The sequence below is a fragment of the Dama dama genome, chromosome 24 (genome assembly GCF_033118175.1).
Source record: "Dama dama isolate Ldn47 chromosome 24, ASM3311817v1, whole genome shotgun sequence".
Lineage (NCBI taxonomy): Eukaryota > Metazoa > Chordata > Mammalia > Artiodactyla > Cervidae > Dama > Dama dama.
This window is the reverse complement of record NC_083704.1, coordinates 40569993-40584372: the sequence shown is the minus strand read 5'-3', so window position 1 is coordinate 40584372 and position 14380 is coordinate 40569993. Positions and strand designations below refer to the sequence as shown.

Here is a 14380-nt window from a genome sequence, read left to right as displayed (position 1 = left end):
GGTCACTGTGCTAACCTATAGAGCATATATCATGGCCTCAGTGAACAGTGCCTCCTAGGAATGTGCACGTCCTAATCTGCATAGCTTTATGCAGAGGGTTCATCTTTGAAGATCCTTTCATAAAATAAAGCCTACTAAGCTTGAGCATAGATAGCTCTGGCTGTATATTAAAAATTATACTGCAATGAGTAATATATGCTATGCAACATAAAATACATATATAAAATATAATCTTAGAATATTTATTATTTTTCCATCTTTTATTTCTTAGGGAATGTAGTAAACTTTGCATTAATTAACTGAAAACATGATTTATTTCTACTGTATCTCTATTTACAAAGGTATGAGATAAAAGGATGCATTCCATATAGCATCAAGTGATATTAAACAAATTCTCCTATTTCTCTTTATAAACAATCATCCTTAATTATGGAGCAGTGTCAAGGCCAAGTAATAAATGAACAAAATAGTTATTCTTATCATTCTGAAGAGAGAGAAAGGATGCCGATTATTTTTTATTTCCTTCTACAAACACTTCCCTCCTGTCCCTTTAAGATAGCTGGGTGAAGTTAAAAGACTCTTGACAAGAAGCATGAAAAACAGACCAAGGAAAAGATCAGCGATTATACAGAGTGAATTAAGTCAGAAAGAGAAACACAACTATTGTATATTAATGCATATATATGGAATCTAGAAAGACGGTACTGATGAACCTATTTGTAGGGCAGCAGTGGAGACTCAGACATAGAGAACAGACTTGTGGACACAATGCGGGAAGGGGAGGGTGGGACCAATGGAGAGAGTGGTATGAAAACACACACACTAACATATGTAAAACAGATGGCCCATGGGGATTTTCTGGATGCCTCAGGGAGCCCAAACCAGGGCTCTGACCACCTAGAGGGGTGAATGGGGTGGGAAGTGGGAGGGAAGTTCAAAAGGGAGGGGACACATGTATACCTATGGCTGATTCACGTTAATGTATGGCAGAAACCAAAACCATATTGTAAAGCAATTACCCTTCAATTAAAAATGAAAATTTTAAAAATAAGGGAGATGGGAGGGAGGTTTAAGAGGAAGGGGACGTATGTACACCTATGGCTGATTCATGTTGATGTTTGACAGAAAACAACAAAATTCTGTAAAGCAATGATCCTTCAATTAAAAAAATTAATAAAATTAAAAAAAGAAAAAAAAATTCTGGGCACAGGAAAAAAAATAAAAATACCATCTCTTCCATAGGCACTGTGTGGCCAGAGTTTGAATTTTAGTGATCCTTCCAAATTCTTCCTGAGAACAAAAACCTCCTCACAACTCCTTGTAAATCCTCCCTCTGCCCTCCTTCCCCAAGTCCGCTGAGGGGGAGGATCATCTGGTCTTTACCTGTAAAGCTACTGTTCATTTCAGGAACATCATCCTCTTCCTCATTCTCCGCGTGGACTATGCCAGCATTTTGCATATCATTGTAGGACTTGGTTCGCTTTGGGGTCGACTGCTTGGAGCCAGAGTGAAGGCTTTGCAAGGCATCCGTCGTGATCACTTTCCCACTGACTGGCTGGCTAGGAGGTTTGGGTGTCCCATAATAGTTTCCTAGGTGATGGAGAGACACATTTGCATGTTTTAGAAAGAATACTTTGTTTTTCTCAAGTCTGCAAATCCAAATCTCTTAGCCCATTTAAAAAAAAAAATTTTTTTTTTTTTTTTTTTAATTAGAAAACCAGAACAACCTGTATTTCATTTCTGGAATGGGTAAGAAAACATGTTGGTCCTATCCAGTTAGACATGGTGATTTCAGAAGCCAGGAGGAAAGCTGCATTGTGGTGGGGAAAGAACCTACTAGGGATGAAAACAAAAGGGGCTGTGCAGAATGGAAAAGCTTCATCCTCATTACATTTGAATTTCAATTGGTCACCGTTTCACATATATGCACTAGCATAATGCAGAATCCAATTTGGAGTGAGTGGCACACAAAATAACAAATTCATTACCGCCAGCACCCTTACAAGCTGACACAGTGGAGGTCACCCTCCCTTAATAAGGAAACTCCTCAAGAGGGAACCCAAGCAATATTTTTTTAAAAAAAGAGAGTGAACACCACGTGGCGCCTCTTTAGCTGAATGGCAGGTCTGACTGGCACAGTCAAGTGTGGCTGGAACAAACCCGTGCCCAGCTCTCACAGGAAACTCCGGGTCAGCAGTGGCAGACTGGCACCCTTCACGGGTCACTTGTCTAGTCAGTGCCCATTTTCATTTTTAGCCACTTGCCTCTAGAGTTTGGCTCAGCTCTGACTCTCACGTGCAAAGTGACTCTGGGCAGGACCAGGATAGGCTTTTATGTCCTAATTTTTTTAATTTAAAATGTGTATATTTTTAGTGTGCAGTGCAGAAATCTAACTAATAAAATAAAATATTTACTTTAAAAAGTTAAGTGATAAAGCAATACTTTATAAAATTGACTTTTTAAAATGTGAAGATTAAACTTCAAGTTTAAAAAAGCAGATATATTTAATAAGAAATTGAGTATATAATAACAATGGTAGCAATGAGGTTCCTTTTGAACACGAGTAAAAAAAAAATTAAGTTATTTTAAAGAAAGTGTCAAGCAAATAATGGACACTATAACAAGATATAGACAAAATCTTGAAGGTAATTCGTGACTGGGCAGAATTTGAAAACTACAGTTTAAAATCAATAATATCCAGTGACCATATGATCAAAAGCATCAACATCAGAATGCCATAAATCCACTCAGCATCTCACATCTTTTAGAGTAAGGCCAGATAGACTGATCTTCTTAGGCCCTACAAAAAATCCTATGTAATGTCTATAATTTTGTGCTTGGTAAAGTAGAATTTGTAAATAATAACAAATCCTATACATACTGTTTCTTCCCAAGAATCTCATCCCATTGTCGAACAAATATTACAGGGTTTATATACATTAAGCTTTATCTTTATAATTAAATATTCTTTATGACATCATTTCTTTAAACTATTTTTTGAATCATCAAACTTATGAACATATGCATCCACTTTCTTTGAAAGTGGTATAAACAGCACGTGTCAGCAGGGAAATCCTGAACACGCATGTTAAAAACAGCAGCAGAATGAGACAAGTGCTCAGGGCTGGTGCACTGGGAAGACCCAGAGGGATGGGATGGAGAGGGAGGCAGGAAGGGGGATCGGGATGGGGAACACATGTAAATCCATGGCTGATTCATGTCAATGTATGGCAAAAACCACTATAATATTGTAAAGTAATTAGCCTCCAACTAATAAAAATAAATGAAAAAAAAAAAAAAAAAAAAAGAGCAGCAGAATAAAGGGCACCATGTTTGAACTTGAAGGAAACCACGCAGAAGTCAATGAGCACCTTCTGGTGGCTTGCACTCAACTCAGTCACTTCTTTCACACAAGGAGGTATCTCAACCTCTTCAAAACCTTCATTCAGCTTTCTAACACAAAGGTACAGAGACTGAGTGGAACCAGCATGAAGAAAAGGCATCCATGTGTGTTTCTAGGGACTAACACAAGTGCAGGGAAAAATGAACACATGTATAAGCCAAGACTCAACCTGCATTTCTAAACAGGTTACACCAAAGGATGTCCCATGTCTTTGATGAAGTTGAATCTTGGCCGCAGTATTGACTATTTTCACTAACTGGAGATTCTTAGTGGGGTTTAGGTAAATAAAACAGTTGACTATTTAAAAAGTAATCTTCATGGTGAACAAGAAATAAAGACAAAGCTCTACCGAATTCTTTATCATCATTATTATACCAAAACATAGCATACATATTTCAGTTAGAGATTAAAGTAAGGCCAATGTCTACAAATAAGAATCTTCCAGTGAAGGATGTGATTCAAAAGATAGGACTCTTGATTCATAATTTTATAATTATAATTTTATAACATTCATGAAGCTATTGTCATTTAAAAATCAATTAAAACTTAGACATCCTTGTTTATGACAAAAATAAATGTCTGGAAAAGAAAAGTTCTACCTAAATTTGACAAATTTATGTGGATTTTCCTCAGTTTTCAAGGAAAGTCAGGGTCTTTCTTAAGTTAGTAAATGATTAGCAGATTTCTCAACGCAATTACGAATTCCCCCAAACAACCCACTTATTCATAGTTGTTTCCTGTCTCTGGAAATTAGTTTAAGATTGATTAGAGACATATAAAGTACATATTATTAGACTGAACCATATGCAACCGCTGATGTAGAAGACAAACTGTCAAATATCAGCAATTTCATTTGCGTTAATCTACAGTAAAGCATCTGCCTACAATGTGGGAGACCCAGGTTCAATCCTGGGTCAGGAAGCTCTCCTGGAGAAGGAAATGGCAACCCACTCCAGTATTCTTGCCTGGAAAATCCCATGGATGGAGGAACCTGGTAGGCTACAGTCCACGGGGTCGCAAAGTGTCAGACACGACTGAGCGACTTCACTTTCACAGTATAGATTAACATATGCTCAACATTCACTGGATCACAGAAAAAGCAAGAGAGTTCCAGAAAAACATCTACTTCTGCTTCACTGACTATGCTAGAGCCTTTGACCGTGTGGATCACAACAAACTGTGGAAAATTCTTAAAGAGACAAGAGTACCAGACCACCTTACCTGTCTCCTGAAAAACTGGTATGCGAGTCAGAAAGCCATAGTGAGAACCTTACATAGAATGACTTGTCCAAAATTGGGAAAGGAATATGACAAGGCTGCATATTGTCACCTTGTTTATTTACCTTATATACAGAGTACATCATGTAAAATACCAGGCTGGATGGATCACAAGTTAGAATCAAGATTGCAAGGAGAAATATCAACATCTCAGATATGCAGATGATACCACTATAATGGTAGGAAGTGAAAAGGAACTAAAGAGCCTCTTGATGAGGGTGAAAAAGCTGGCTTAAAACTCAACATTAAAAAAACTAAGATCATGGCATCTGGTCCCATCACTTCATGGCAAATAGAAGGGGTAAAAGTGGAAGTAGTGACAGATTTTATTTTCTTGGTCTCCAAAGTCACTATGGATGGTGACTATAGCCATAAAATTAAAAGATGCTTGCTCCTTGGAAGGAAAGCTATGACAAACCTAGACAACATATTAAAAAGCAGAGACATTGCTTTGCTGACAAAGGTCCATATAGTCAAAGCTTGTTTTCCAGTACTCATGTATGAATGTGAGAGTTGGACCATAAAGAAGGCTGAGCGCTAAAGAAATGATGCTTTCGAATTGTGGTACTGGAGAAAACTCATGAGTTCCTTGGTCTGCAAGGAGAACAAACCAGTCAATCCTAAAGGAAATCAACACTAAATATTCATTGGAAGGACTGATGCTGAAGCTGAAGCTCCAATACTCTGGCCACCTGATGTGAAGAGCGGACTCATCCTATTATGAGGATACAATGAGACAGTACATTTAATGCTTTTAGCACTTGCAAAAGACTTCACTACAAGGCTTGATACATGCTATAATATTTAATGTTAACAGTGTATGTTTCTAATCTTTAAAAGGAAGCTCTTTACACCTTAGTAGAAGGATTAATGAGACAATGTGTCTGAAGTGCTTGCCACATGGTAACAGAGTACCACAACTTTACTGACATAAAGGAACAAGCAGGTAAACCTCCCAACACCAAATAACCTTGAGCAAATTACTTACTATCATCTCATACTTTCTCTGTGATATGATAATGGCAGCATGAGCTCCAATAGCATCACAGGATTACCATGACAATCAAATGATGTAACTTTCTCGAAGGTACCCTGTAAACTATAAGATGTTATAAATATGAGAGAGTGTAATTATTCAAACTTCTCTAGCATATTACCTACAACCTTTACAGAAAAGCTTCTATCAAGTGGTGTTTCCTAAGGGCAGAGGGTTCAAGTTTCCATTGCAGATACATTTTTTAAAATAATTAGAATTTAGTGACCCTCATTTAAAAACTGAATATCTCTGATTCAAATCTGGATATACTGAGACATGCTGCTGGACAAACTGTAAGGTCTGTCTTCCTGAGATTTGTCTCTTATGGGCAATGCTGGTGACAAGTGTGTGACCAAATTCACCAGGACCACACTACACTGTGGTGTTAGAGAAGACTCTTGAGAGTCCCTTGGACAGCAAGGAGATCAAACCAGTCACTCCTAAAGGAAATCAGTTCTGAATATTCATTGGAAGGACTGATGCTGAAGCTGAAAAACTCCAATACTTTGGCTACCTGATGCGAAGAACTGACTCACTGGAAAAAGACCCTGATGCTGGGAAAGATTAAAGGCAGGAGGAGAAGGGGACAACAGAGGACGATATGGTTGGATGGCATCACTGATTCGATGGACATGACTTTGAGCAAGCTCTGAGATTTGGTGATGGACAGGGAAACCTGGCATGCTGCAGTCCATGGGGTTGCAAAGAGTCGGACACGACTGAACGACTGAACTGAACACTCACACAACTAAGGATTTCTGCACAGAGGTTTTGGCTCCTATCTTTAGTGTGTCCCAGCCTTTGCCAGACAAACACCTTTACCTCAACCTAGAATAGTACCCTAAGGTCTGAGCAGATAAAGGGGCATGGACACAAGAGGGATGAAGAAAACTTTTAAACTTCAAAAAATCCTCAGGAATCCCAATGAGTCTGTGAATGAATTGATTTTGGCCGAATCTGGGATTGGCTACGTTATCTTTCCACACAACCAAGGGCAAGATGACTCATGCACTCCTCCGTTTACCACCTTTCCCACCAGCACTGCCTTCACCCACCGTATATTACTCACTCCACTGATGTGGACCTCCGGGCATTTAAATTCAAAACCATGCCCTTCCAGGAAACTCCCCAGCTTATCAATCATTTCCACTCTGGTCAGCATCAAGCCAAGCCTAGGCAGAAACACAAACCTCCTTACGTAGACTATGCACAAGAGACTCCCTGTGAAGACTATATGGATCGCTTAATGGTACTAAGTAAAAATCATTTGAAGAATTATAAATGAATAAAAGATTAATTTAGGTTATCACTTGGCAGGCTGAATAGTTTCTAAGAGACACGAGCCTGACCATCCCACAGTGTCCATGTTAGCCAACACACACTTCCTGAGGTGACTGGGCTCCCTCCCAAGTGACAATTTTGTGTGTCCCAGCTGCTATTTTCAGAACTGGCTCCACAATACAACTCAGCAGGGATGATGGCTGGGGAGGGAGAGGAGGGCAAGGAAGATGCAAGAGGAAGCCACCAATGGCCATAATTAACAGGCACACTCTTTGGCCATGACCAAGCCAAAGAAAATATTTTCTGACACACAGTTAAAAATTAATGGGGACTGCAAATCAATTTTTAGAGCTTGATAAAATATTGAAGGAGGACTGCAACCCTGAGTTTTAAGCCAGAATGAATCAAATCTTTAAAGCCTTTCACTTTGTATAAATTTAATATTCATTCATTCATTTCCTTATAGAGAACCTCTTGTTATGCTAGGCACTATGCTGGAAAGGCAGAAATGGAACTAGAACATGATTTTCACAAATGCTCTGCATGGTATACATCAGTTTTTTAAACTTTGTACATATAACAGTTACATCAAATGGAGATTCTCTTTTAAAAGGTCAAGGTGGGGCTTGAAATTTTGAATTTCTAACAAGGACTCAGGTGATGCTGATGATACTGGTCCATGGACCACCTTCTGTGTAGCAAAGGTGAAGAAATCAGAGACAAGCATTCGCATTTAGGCCCTTTGTCCTGCAGTCCTATGTTGCTTTAGAATTGGGAGGTGGCAGAGGTGGGGGAGCTGAAGGGAGGGATGGCTTGCTTCTCTTTTTCCAAACAGAACAAGCTTTGAAAATAAGTAGCAGAACAGGATGACAGTGACCATGAATGGCTGGAAATCTACAGCATGTATTATCAAAGGGGCAACACTATACCCAAGGGGCAAAAGTGAGTGTGTGCTCAGTTGTGTCCGACTCTTTGCGACAGCATAGACTACAGCCCATCAGGCTCCTTTGTCCGTGGAAGTTTTCAGGCAAGAATACTGGAGTGGGTTACCATTTCCTCTTCAAGAGGATCTTTCCAACCCAGGGATCCAACTCGAGTCTCCTGCATCTCCTGCAATGACAGGAAGATTCATTACTGCTGAGCCACCTGGGAGGCCCAGGGTAAGATGTGTGGGGTCCAAAAACCTTACTCTTGTTCTTTGTAAAGCACAAATATGTATACAGTACATAAGGACATAGATCCAGCATATCTGATTTTGTCTTGGTCTGAAGGTCATGCATGTGTGACCCTTGCAGGCTGTGCAGGCAAGCTTCACAGTTGGACCCCTTGCTCTCTCTGCTCAAATCTCACTGGTTTTCTTTCAGGTCTCATATGCAATCTGTGCCCCCACTCACCTCACAGCTCTTGCACTCACTCTTCTCTCTGTTTAACTTTCTTCCCTCTGCTTCTCATCCCAATATCACCTGCTGATCCTCTGACCCCACCAACTAGATCAAAGTCTCCTGTATATGTTTTTAGGGAAGCGTGTATCTCTTCTTTCCCAAGGCCCTTTGCTCAGTTTATCAGACTATGTAACAAAATGATATCTGTCTTTACCTCTAAACTGTAAGCTCCATGAAGGCAGGATCCACATGTGTTCTGTGCACTACTGCATTCCCAAAACAAACATGGTGCCGGGCACAAGGTGTCACTGAGTAATTTTCTGCAGAATGAGTAACTGAATAAAGTGGAGACAGTACACACAAATCCCAGCCCAGGATGCTCCTCAATACCTATATTGTGGATCCGGTTTTTAACAGCATGACTCATGGCAGTTTCTTTTCAGTCCATCAATTCTATCTGAATTATCTCAGATCCACATCACTTCACTTTGCCACTTGCTTACTCAACACATGATGGTATCATTCATAAAACTACCATCACTTTCTATTTATTCTTTCTTTAATGACCTGCTCCACTCTACAAATCCATGATTTACATGCACAGAAGGATAATAAGCCCATGTCCTATAAGTAGAGGTTTGTTCTTACTAGTGCCATGTGCCTTTGAATTTAAGACCAGAAAGGGCAAGGTAAGTTAATAGTGTTGTGACCCTGAGCAAGGTAAGGGACCTCTTTCCTTCCGGCCTCGGTTGTCATGTAGAAAGACTAGTACCCACGAAACAGAGTTTTTGTGCAGATTAAATTAGACCACATATATAAAGCACTCAGTACTGTGCTTGGCACAATATGAGCATGTAACAAACCACAGCATCAGTTGTTCCTGATACTCTGAGCAGCTCTAAGATGTAAAATTTGGTATTGTTATCAAAACACATATTTAAAGAACATTAACAAAAAGTTACCTTTACTGTGCATCTACCATATGTTGCTACCTACACATTCACTTATTCTAATCATTTACAATTCTACAGAAAAAAAAATTAATATTCCCATTTTCAGATGAAGAAACTGACATTCACACAATGCTTAAATGACAGCTGGCATTTAAACATGGATCTGTCTCCACTGTCTACGCTCTTGACTTAAGGAATGGTTGGGGATCTCTGAGCAGAAAATTAACCAAACCGTCCCTGGGCTTGGCCTCCTTGTCTTCAAAGGCAGAGGAACATAAATTGTCGCACAGATTTCCTTTGGTTCTTTCATTATCAACAGAGAACACTCCACAGCGGAGTTTGCCAACAGAGCTTATCACAACAGACGGCTGCTGAGGCCTGCCAAAGAACAGGACTCCAGACGGTCTCGTCTTCCTCAATGACAAACAAGAACTCTCTTCACCCCAGCTTTATTACCATGTCCCCCCAAAGTAGACCCTTGGCAGCTGCCTTTTTGCAGACCTTCTAAGAAGCAGAACAGTACCATTATTGAAGGCTGACACATACACTCCCTTCCTAATTAACATGAAGAGATATGCAACCTATAACTCCAATTGGAAATGTCACATTGGGACCGCACTTCCATGCTGAGTGAAAACCTTTGCAAGCTCAAAGTGTATAAGCAGCCTCTTCTACCCAGAGGCATTTGTAAAACAGGCATGTTTGGAACCACTCCCACTGAATAGTTCCGCCCTTACAAACTCTCTCCCAGAGAAGTCCCAAGGGCTGGCTGAGGCAGCAACCTGTCTTATTGAGCAAAAATGTCAACAGGAGAAAAAAAAAAAAAAAAAGGCAAGGCAAAAAGGAGATGGTGCTTCTGATTTATTTCAAGAGTGCTATCCAATAAATGAGCTCAGTGTCACAATTAGGAAGCTGGGCCAAGGAGGAAAGACACGTTTAGTCTTGTCTTCTGTGTCTTGCCTTGATTTTGATTGCAACCAGTGACAGAATGAGGAGTTGGCTCAAACTGCAGAGCTGAGACCAATTATGAACTCTACTCATAACTCATATGCCTTTGTGACGGGCAATACTTAGGTTCCTTAAATAGTCACGAAGGGCATCTACTCTGTTGGAGGATACACATAATATGCCAGCATTACAGCTGTTTGGGGTGGAAAATTCCATCCTGGAGACCCTGACACCCCCCACCCCACACACACACCAATCCTGGCTCTTTCCAGTGTTTCTAATCTAAGCAAACAGTACCAACATCTTTCCAGTTTTCTAAGACAGAAGTAGGAGTCATCCTAGGTGGAATATCATCACCTGAATCTTTTACCTCTTCTTCCAATAACTAATACATTAGCAAGTCCACATAAACATTTTATACTGTTGATATAATAATGCAACACTCCCTTAAAAATGGTGGCTCAGATGGTAACGAATCTGCCTGTGGGAGATCTAGGTTCAGTCCCTGGGTCGGGAAGATCCCCTGGAGAACGGCATGGCAACCCACTCCAGTATTCTTGCCTGGAGAATTCCATGGACAGAGGAGCCTGGCAGCCTACAGTCTACTAGTAGCTACAGGCAGGACAACAATCATGTCTGGTTTTGCTAAACATTTTATCATTAATGGTTAAATGAATGAATGCACAAACTAGTAAGAGAGTCTATAAGGAGAGTATCCATTTCCAAGCAGCAGACTCTGGCAAGATGAGCATTTCAGTCCTGCCTGGGACATGACCTTAGTGAAAGGCATTTGGCCAGATTTGGTTCCCAATTCCCTTTAGTGTCTTAGACATTCTCCTTCTGGATCTCAGTTTTGTCTTCTGAAGAGATGAGCTCTACTGCCTTTCCAGTTTAAACTTTTACAACCCTGAAATTCTAAACCCCAAACAAATATTGGACCTGAAAGAATATTCAGAAAGTTATCAGGCCTTGAGGTTTTATTGGTTCACTCCACTTGTCTGCCCTATATACGTCACAGAATGTACATAAAGAAGATCACCTCTCCTCTGTAGTGACATCCTCTTTGGGAGGATTCAAAACTATGTTTTTTAAAAGGAGATTAGCTCTTAAAGATGAGCTTAGCTCTCTGAAGTCGGATGACTGAGAAGAGAAAGATCTTCTTGAGTAGGTCCTCAACCATCCTTGCAGAAGCTTTTATTCTAAAACTGCCCTAGAAAATATGGCAGTCATCAGACACATGCGACTATTTAAGGCTAAACTAGTTTAAACTAAATTAATTTTAAAATGCAGCTTCTCAGTCACAAAAATCACATGTGGTCCATGACTGTTGTGTTGGACAGCTCGGAATACTGAACATTTTCATCACTGAAGAAAGTCCTGTTGTATGGCATTGGTTGTACAGGAAGCAAGAAATGATTCCCTGCTTCTCCATCTCTAGCACCAACGTTCCGACCTTTTCTTGGTTCACACTGCATTTGCTTTCTCAGGATTCAGGCTTTAGGGTTGGTGCCGACACACCTGAACTCATGCGATCCTCTGACAAGCTTCAGATCAAAGTCCACTTCTTTAAGGGGACTGACCCTAATGTTAGAGTCAATGGAGCACTCTTGTAGTTCTCTTCTCTGAACACTCATCACTTCTCTAGAAGCTGTTTAAATTATTTTGCCTCCCAAGATTGAGGGGCTGTAGAGTAGAGACCCTAGAGCCAGATAAGCCTGGGTTTGAATGCCAGCTCTATCTTGGGCTCACCATATGGAGTTAAAAAAAGACAATGGGCATCTCTGGGCCTCATATTCTTCTTCTGTAAAATGGGGACAAACTGTACTCAGCTCATTGGATCACTGGATAATTAAGTGAGTTGTTACACATAATGCACTTTGAAAAGCACTCATCACATACATACTGGACAAACACTGTCAGAAATAAATCACTATGAAGCATAAGCACCTTCAAAGGCAGAGCTACTTTGGTCTTCTGCCCCATACATCACACCCTGTACCATGGGACAATGCTGAAATGAAGGCACAGAAGGGCTGCCTTTAAAACTGCACTGCCAGGAATTGCCTCTATAAATCTATTCAAAACAGTACAGTGAGACATTTGTACAGAGGTGTTTGCAGCAGTATTGTTTACAAAACATTAAAAAAAGTGGGGGGAGGAGGCATCTTAAATGTCCACCTGCAGGAGGCTAGTTAAATAAACTATATAAATTCATACAATGGCATATTTTGCAGCATTTATAAAGAATGAGGTGGAACTATGTGGGGTAACTGGGAAGATCTCCAGGATGTATTAAGTCAATGGACAAAAATACTTAGGTTTATGCCGTTTATGTCTACGTTTTCCGAATCTTTGCACTAGACCTTTTAACAGAGGTTTCCTGTGAGGAGGGAGGAGAATCAACTTACACTTAAAGATGTTTAAGTTCTTTACTCTAGAAAGAATTCCATCTTGTATATTCATTACTTTTACTTCAAGCTGTTTAAAAGTCTTGCTTTAAAGAGTGATTTGCGTTGTGGTGTTTTCCTCTTTGGAGCCAGGTCAGGCCAAGAGGAATAAAATGTGAGCAATGGAAATAGACAGTGAGTACCTAGAGAAGTAAATAAAGATATTTTACTGGTAAATCCACTAGTTTACTGACTAGGAGAAGGAGAAGAGAAGCCATCCAGCAGGGTGGCAATTTGGGGCCAGTCGTGTGTATAAATATAAGAGCTAACGCTGACAGAGAGCTTACGTGTGTCAGACGCTGTGCTCAGCCCTTTCCAATTATTGTTTCATTTAATCCCACCTATGAGAAAGCACTATTATTATCCTTGTTTTACCGAAGGGAAAATGGAGACATGCAGCATTAAGTAACTTGCCGGAGGGCACACAGCTCAACAGCAAAGGGGCTGAGACGTCAACTCTGGCAGAGCCACAGCCCAGCCTGCAGGCTGGTTAGTGTCCAAATGACAGAATCACCACTAAGGGGGCCCAGAGGGGCTCACAAAGATCTCTTCAGCCCTATTCCTGTAACACTATCTGGCATATCATAAAAATTCCATTTTGCTTTCACCTTATGAAAGTCAATACAATACATTCCAATTGCTACCAAAAAATTATGAGCCATCTCGTACAGCAGGGAAATCATACAGCCAAAAGGTCAAAAGGTCAAAAGGCTGAAGAATACAGGTAGATGGCTAAAAAACACTGGACCCATACGCAGCATGAGAATTTCAACTCTAAAATAACTGAGTGACATTCACAGAAAGACGGTTTTATGTAAGGATGACTAGTCATTTTCTGAAAAACTTTTTCCTGTTGTTACTCAGCAAGAAGTTGGGTGAAAGTACTAGTGGTCTATTATCACAACTTTTTAGTTACATCAGTATCATCTTCTTGGCATGTCCAGGAAAGAGCACGGGATCTAAAAATCCAACAGCTGGGTCTGTTTCCTGGCTCTCGCCTTCTGGAACCAGCTGCACAACCTTAAGAAAGTCCCTAAGTGCTACCTGGTCTAAGCATCCCCATCTAAAAAGCTGGGGATAATAGCTACCTCTGTCAAAGTGATAAAATTAATGGGGAAAAAAGGTGACTCCACCCATGCACCACTTGTAATATAAACACCTCAGTAAAATGAGCTGATTTTCTTTTTTGTCCCAGATATGCTGTTGCCTAACCACATGCTTTTCTTTTCCAACAAAGTACTCTTTGGCTTTGCACAGCCACTCCCACCCTTAACCTCTCCAAACATGCAAATAAATATTTTTTTATATTCTGGATTAAAGTTCCTCTGATGGTCATAATAAGTGATTTCAGACAGGACAACTCACTTTCTTAAACCAAAGAGGATCCACACTTGCTCTCTTCTCAGCTACATGAATTTTTAACCATATTCATATTTACAAAACAACACACTGAAGAAGCTCTTGGTACATCCACTGAGCCCCCATCCCTTTTCTAACCTCACAACTAGGTCAATTCTTTTTTATTGGAGGATAAATACTTTACAATATTGTGATGGCTTCTGCCATACATCAACATGAATCAGCCATAGGCATACTAAGGTCCCCTCCCTCTTAAACCTCCTTCCCATCTCCCTCCCCACCCCACCCCTCTA

At 40.3% G+C, this 14380-nt stretch overlaps 1 protein-coding gene across 14 annotated transcripts in view; it reads right to left on the bottom strand.

Annotated features, from left to right (window-relative positions):
- The window catches only part of MAGI1 (membrane associated guanylate kinase, WW and PDZ domain containing 1), a 630820-nt gene that overhangs the window by 110648 nt on the left and 505792 nt on the right, over positions 1-14380 (bottom strand). For all 14 annotated transcript variants that reach the window (XM_061128127.1, XM_061128130.1, XM_061128132.1 and 11 more), the window contains exon 4: positions 1384-1590. In XM_061128127.1, coding sequence (XP_060984110.1) covers positions 1384-1590 — 207 coding nt within the window. The remainder of the gene's footprint in view (positions 1-1383; positions 1591-14380) is intronic.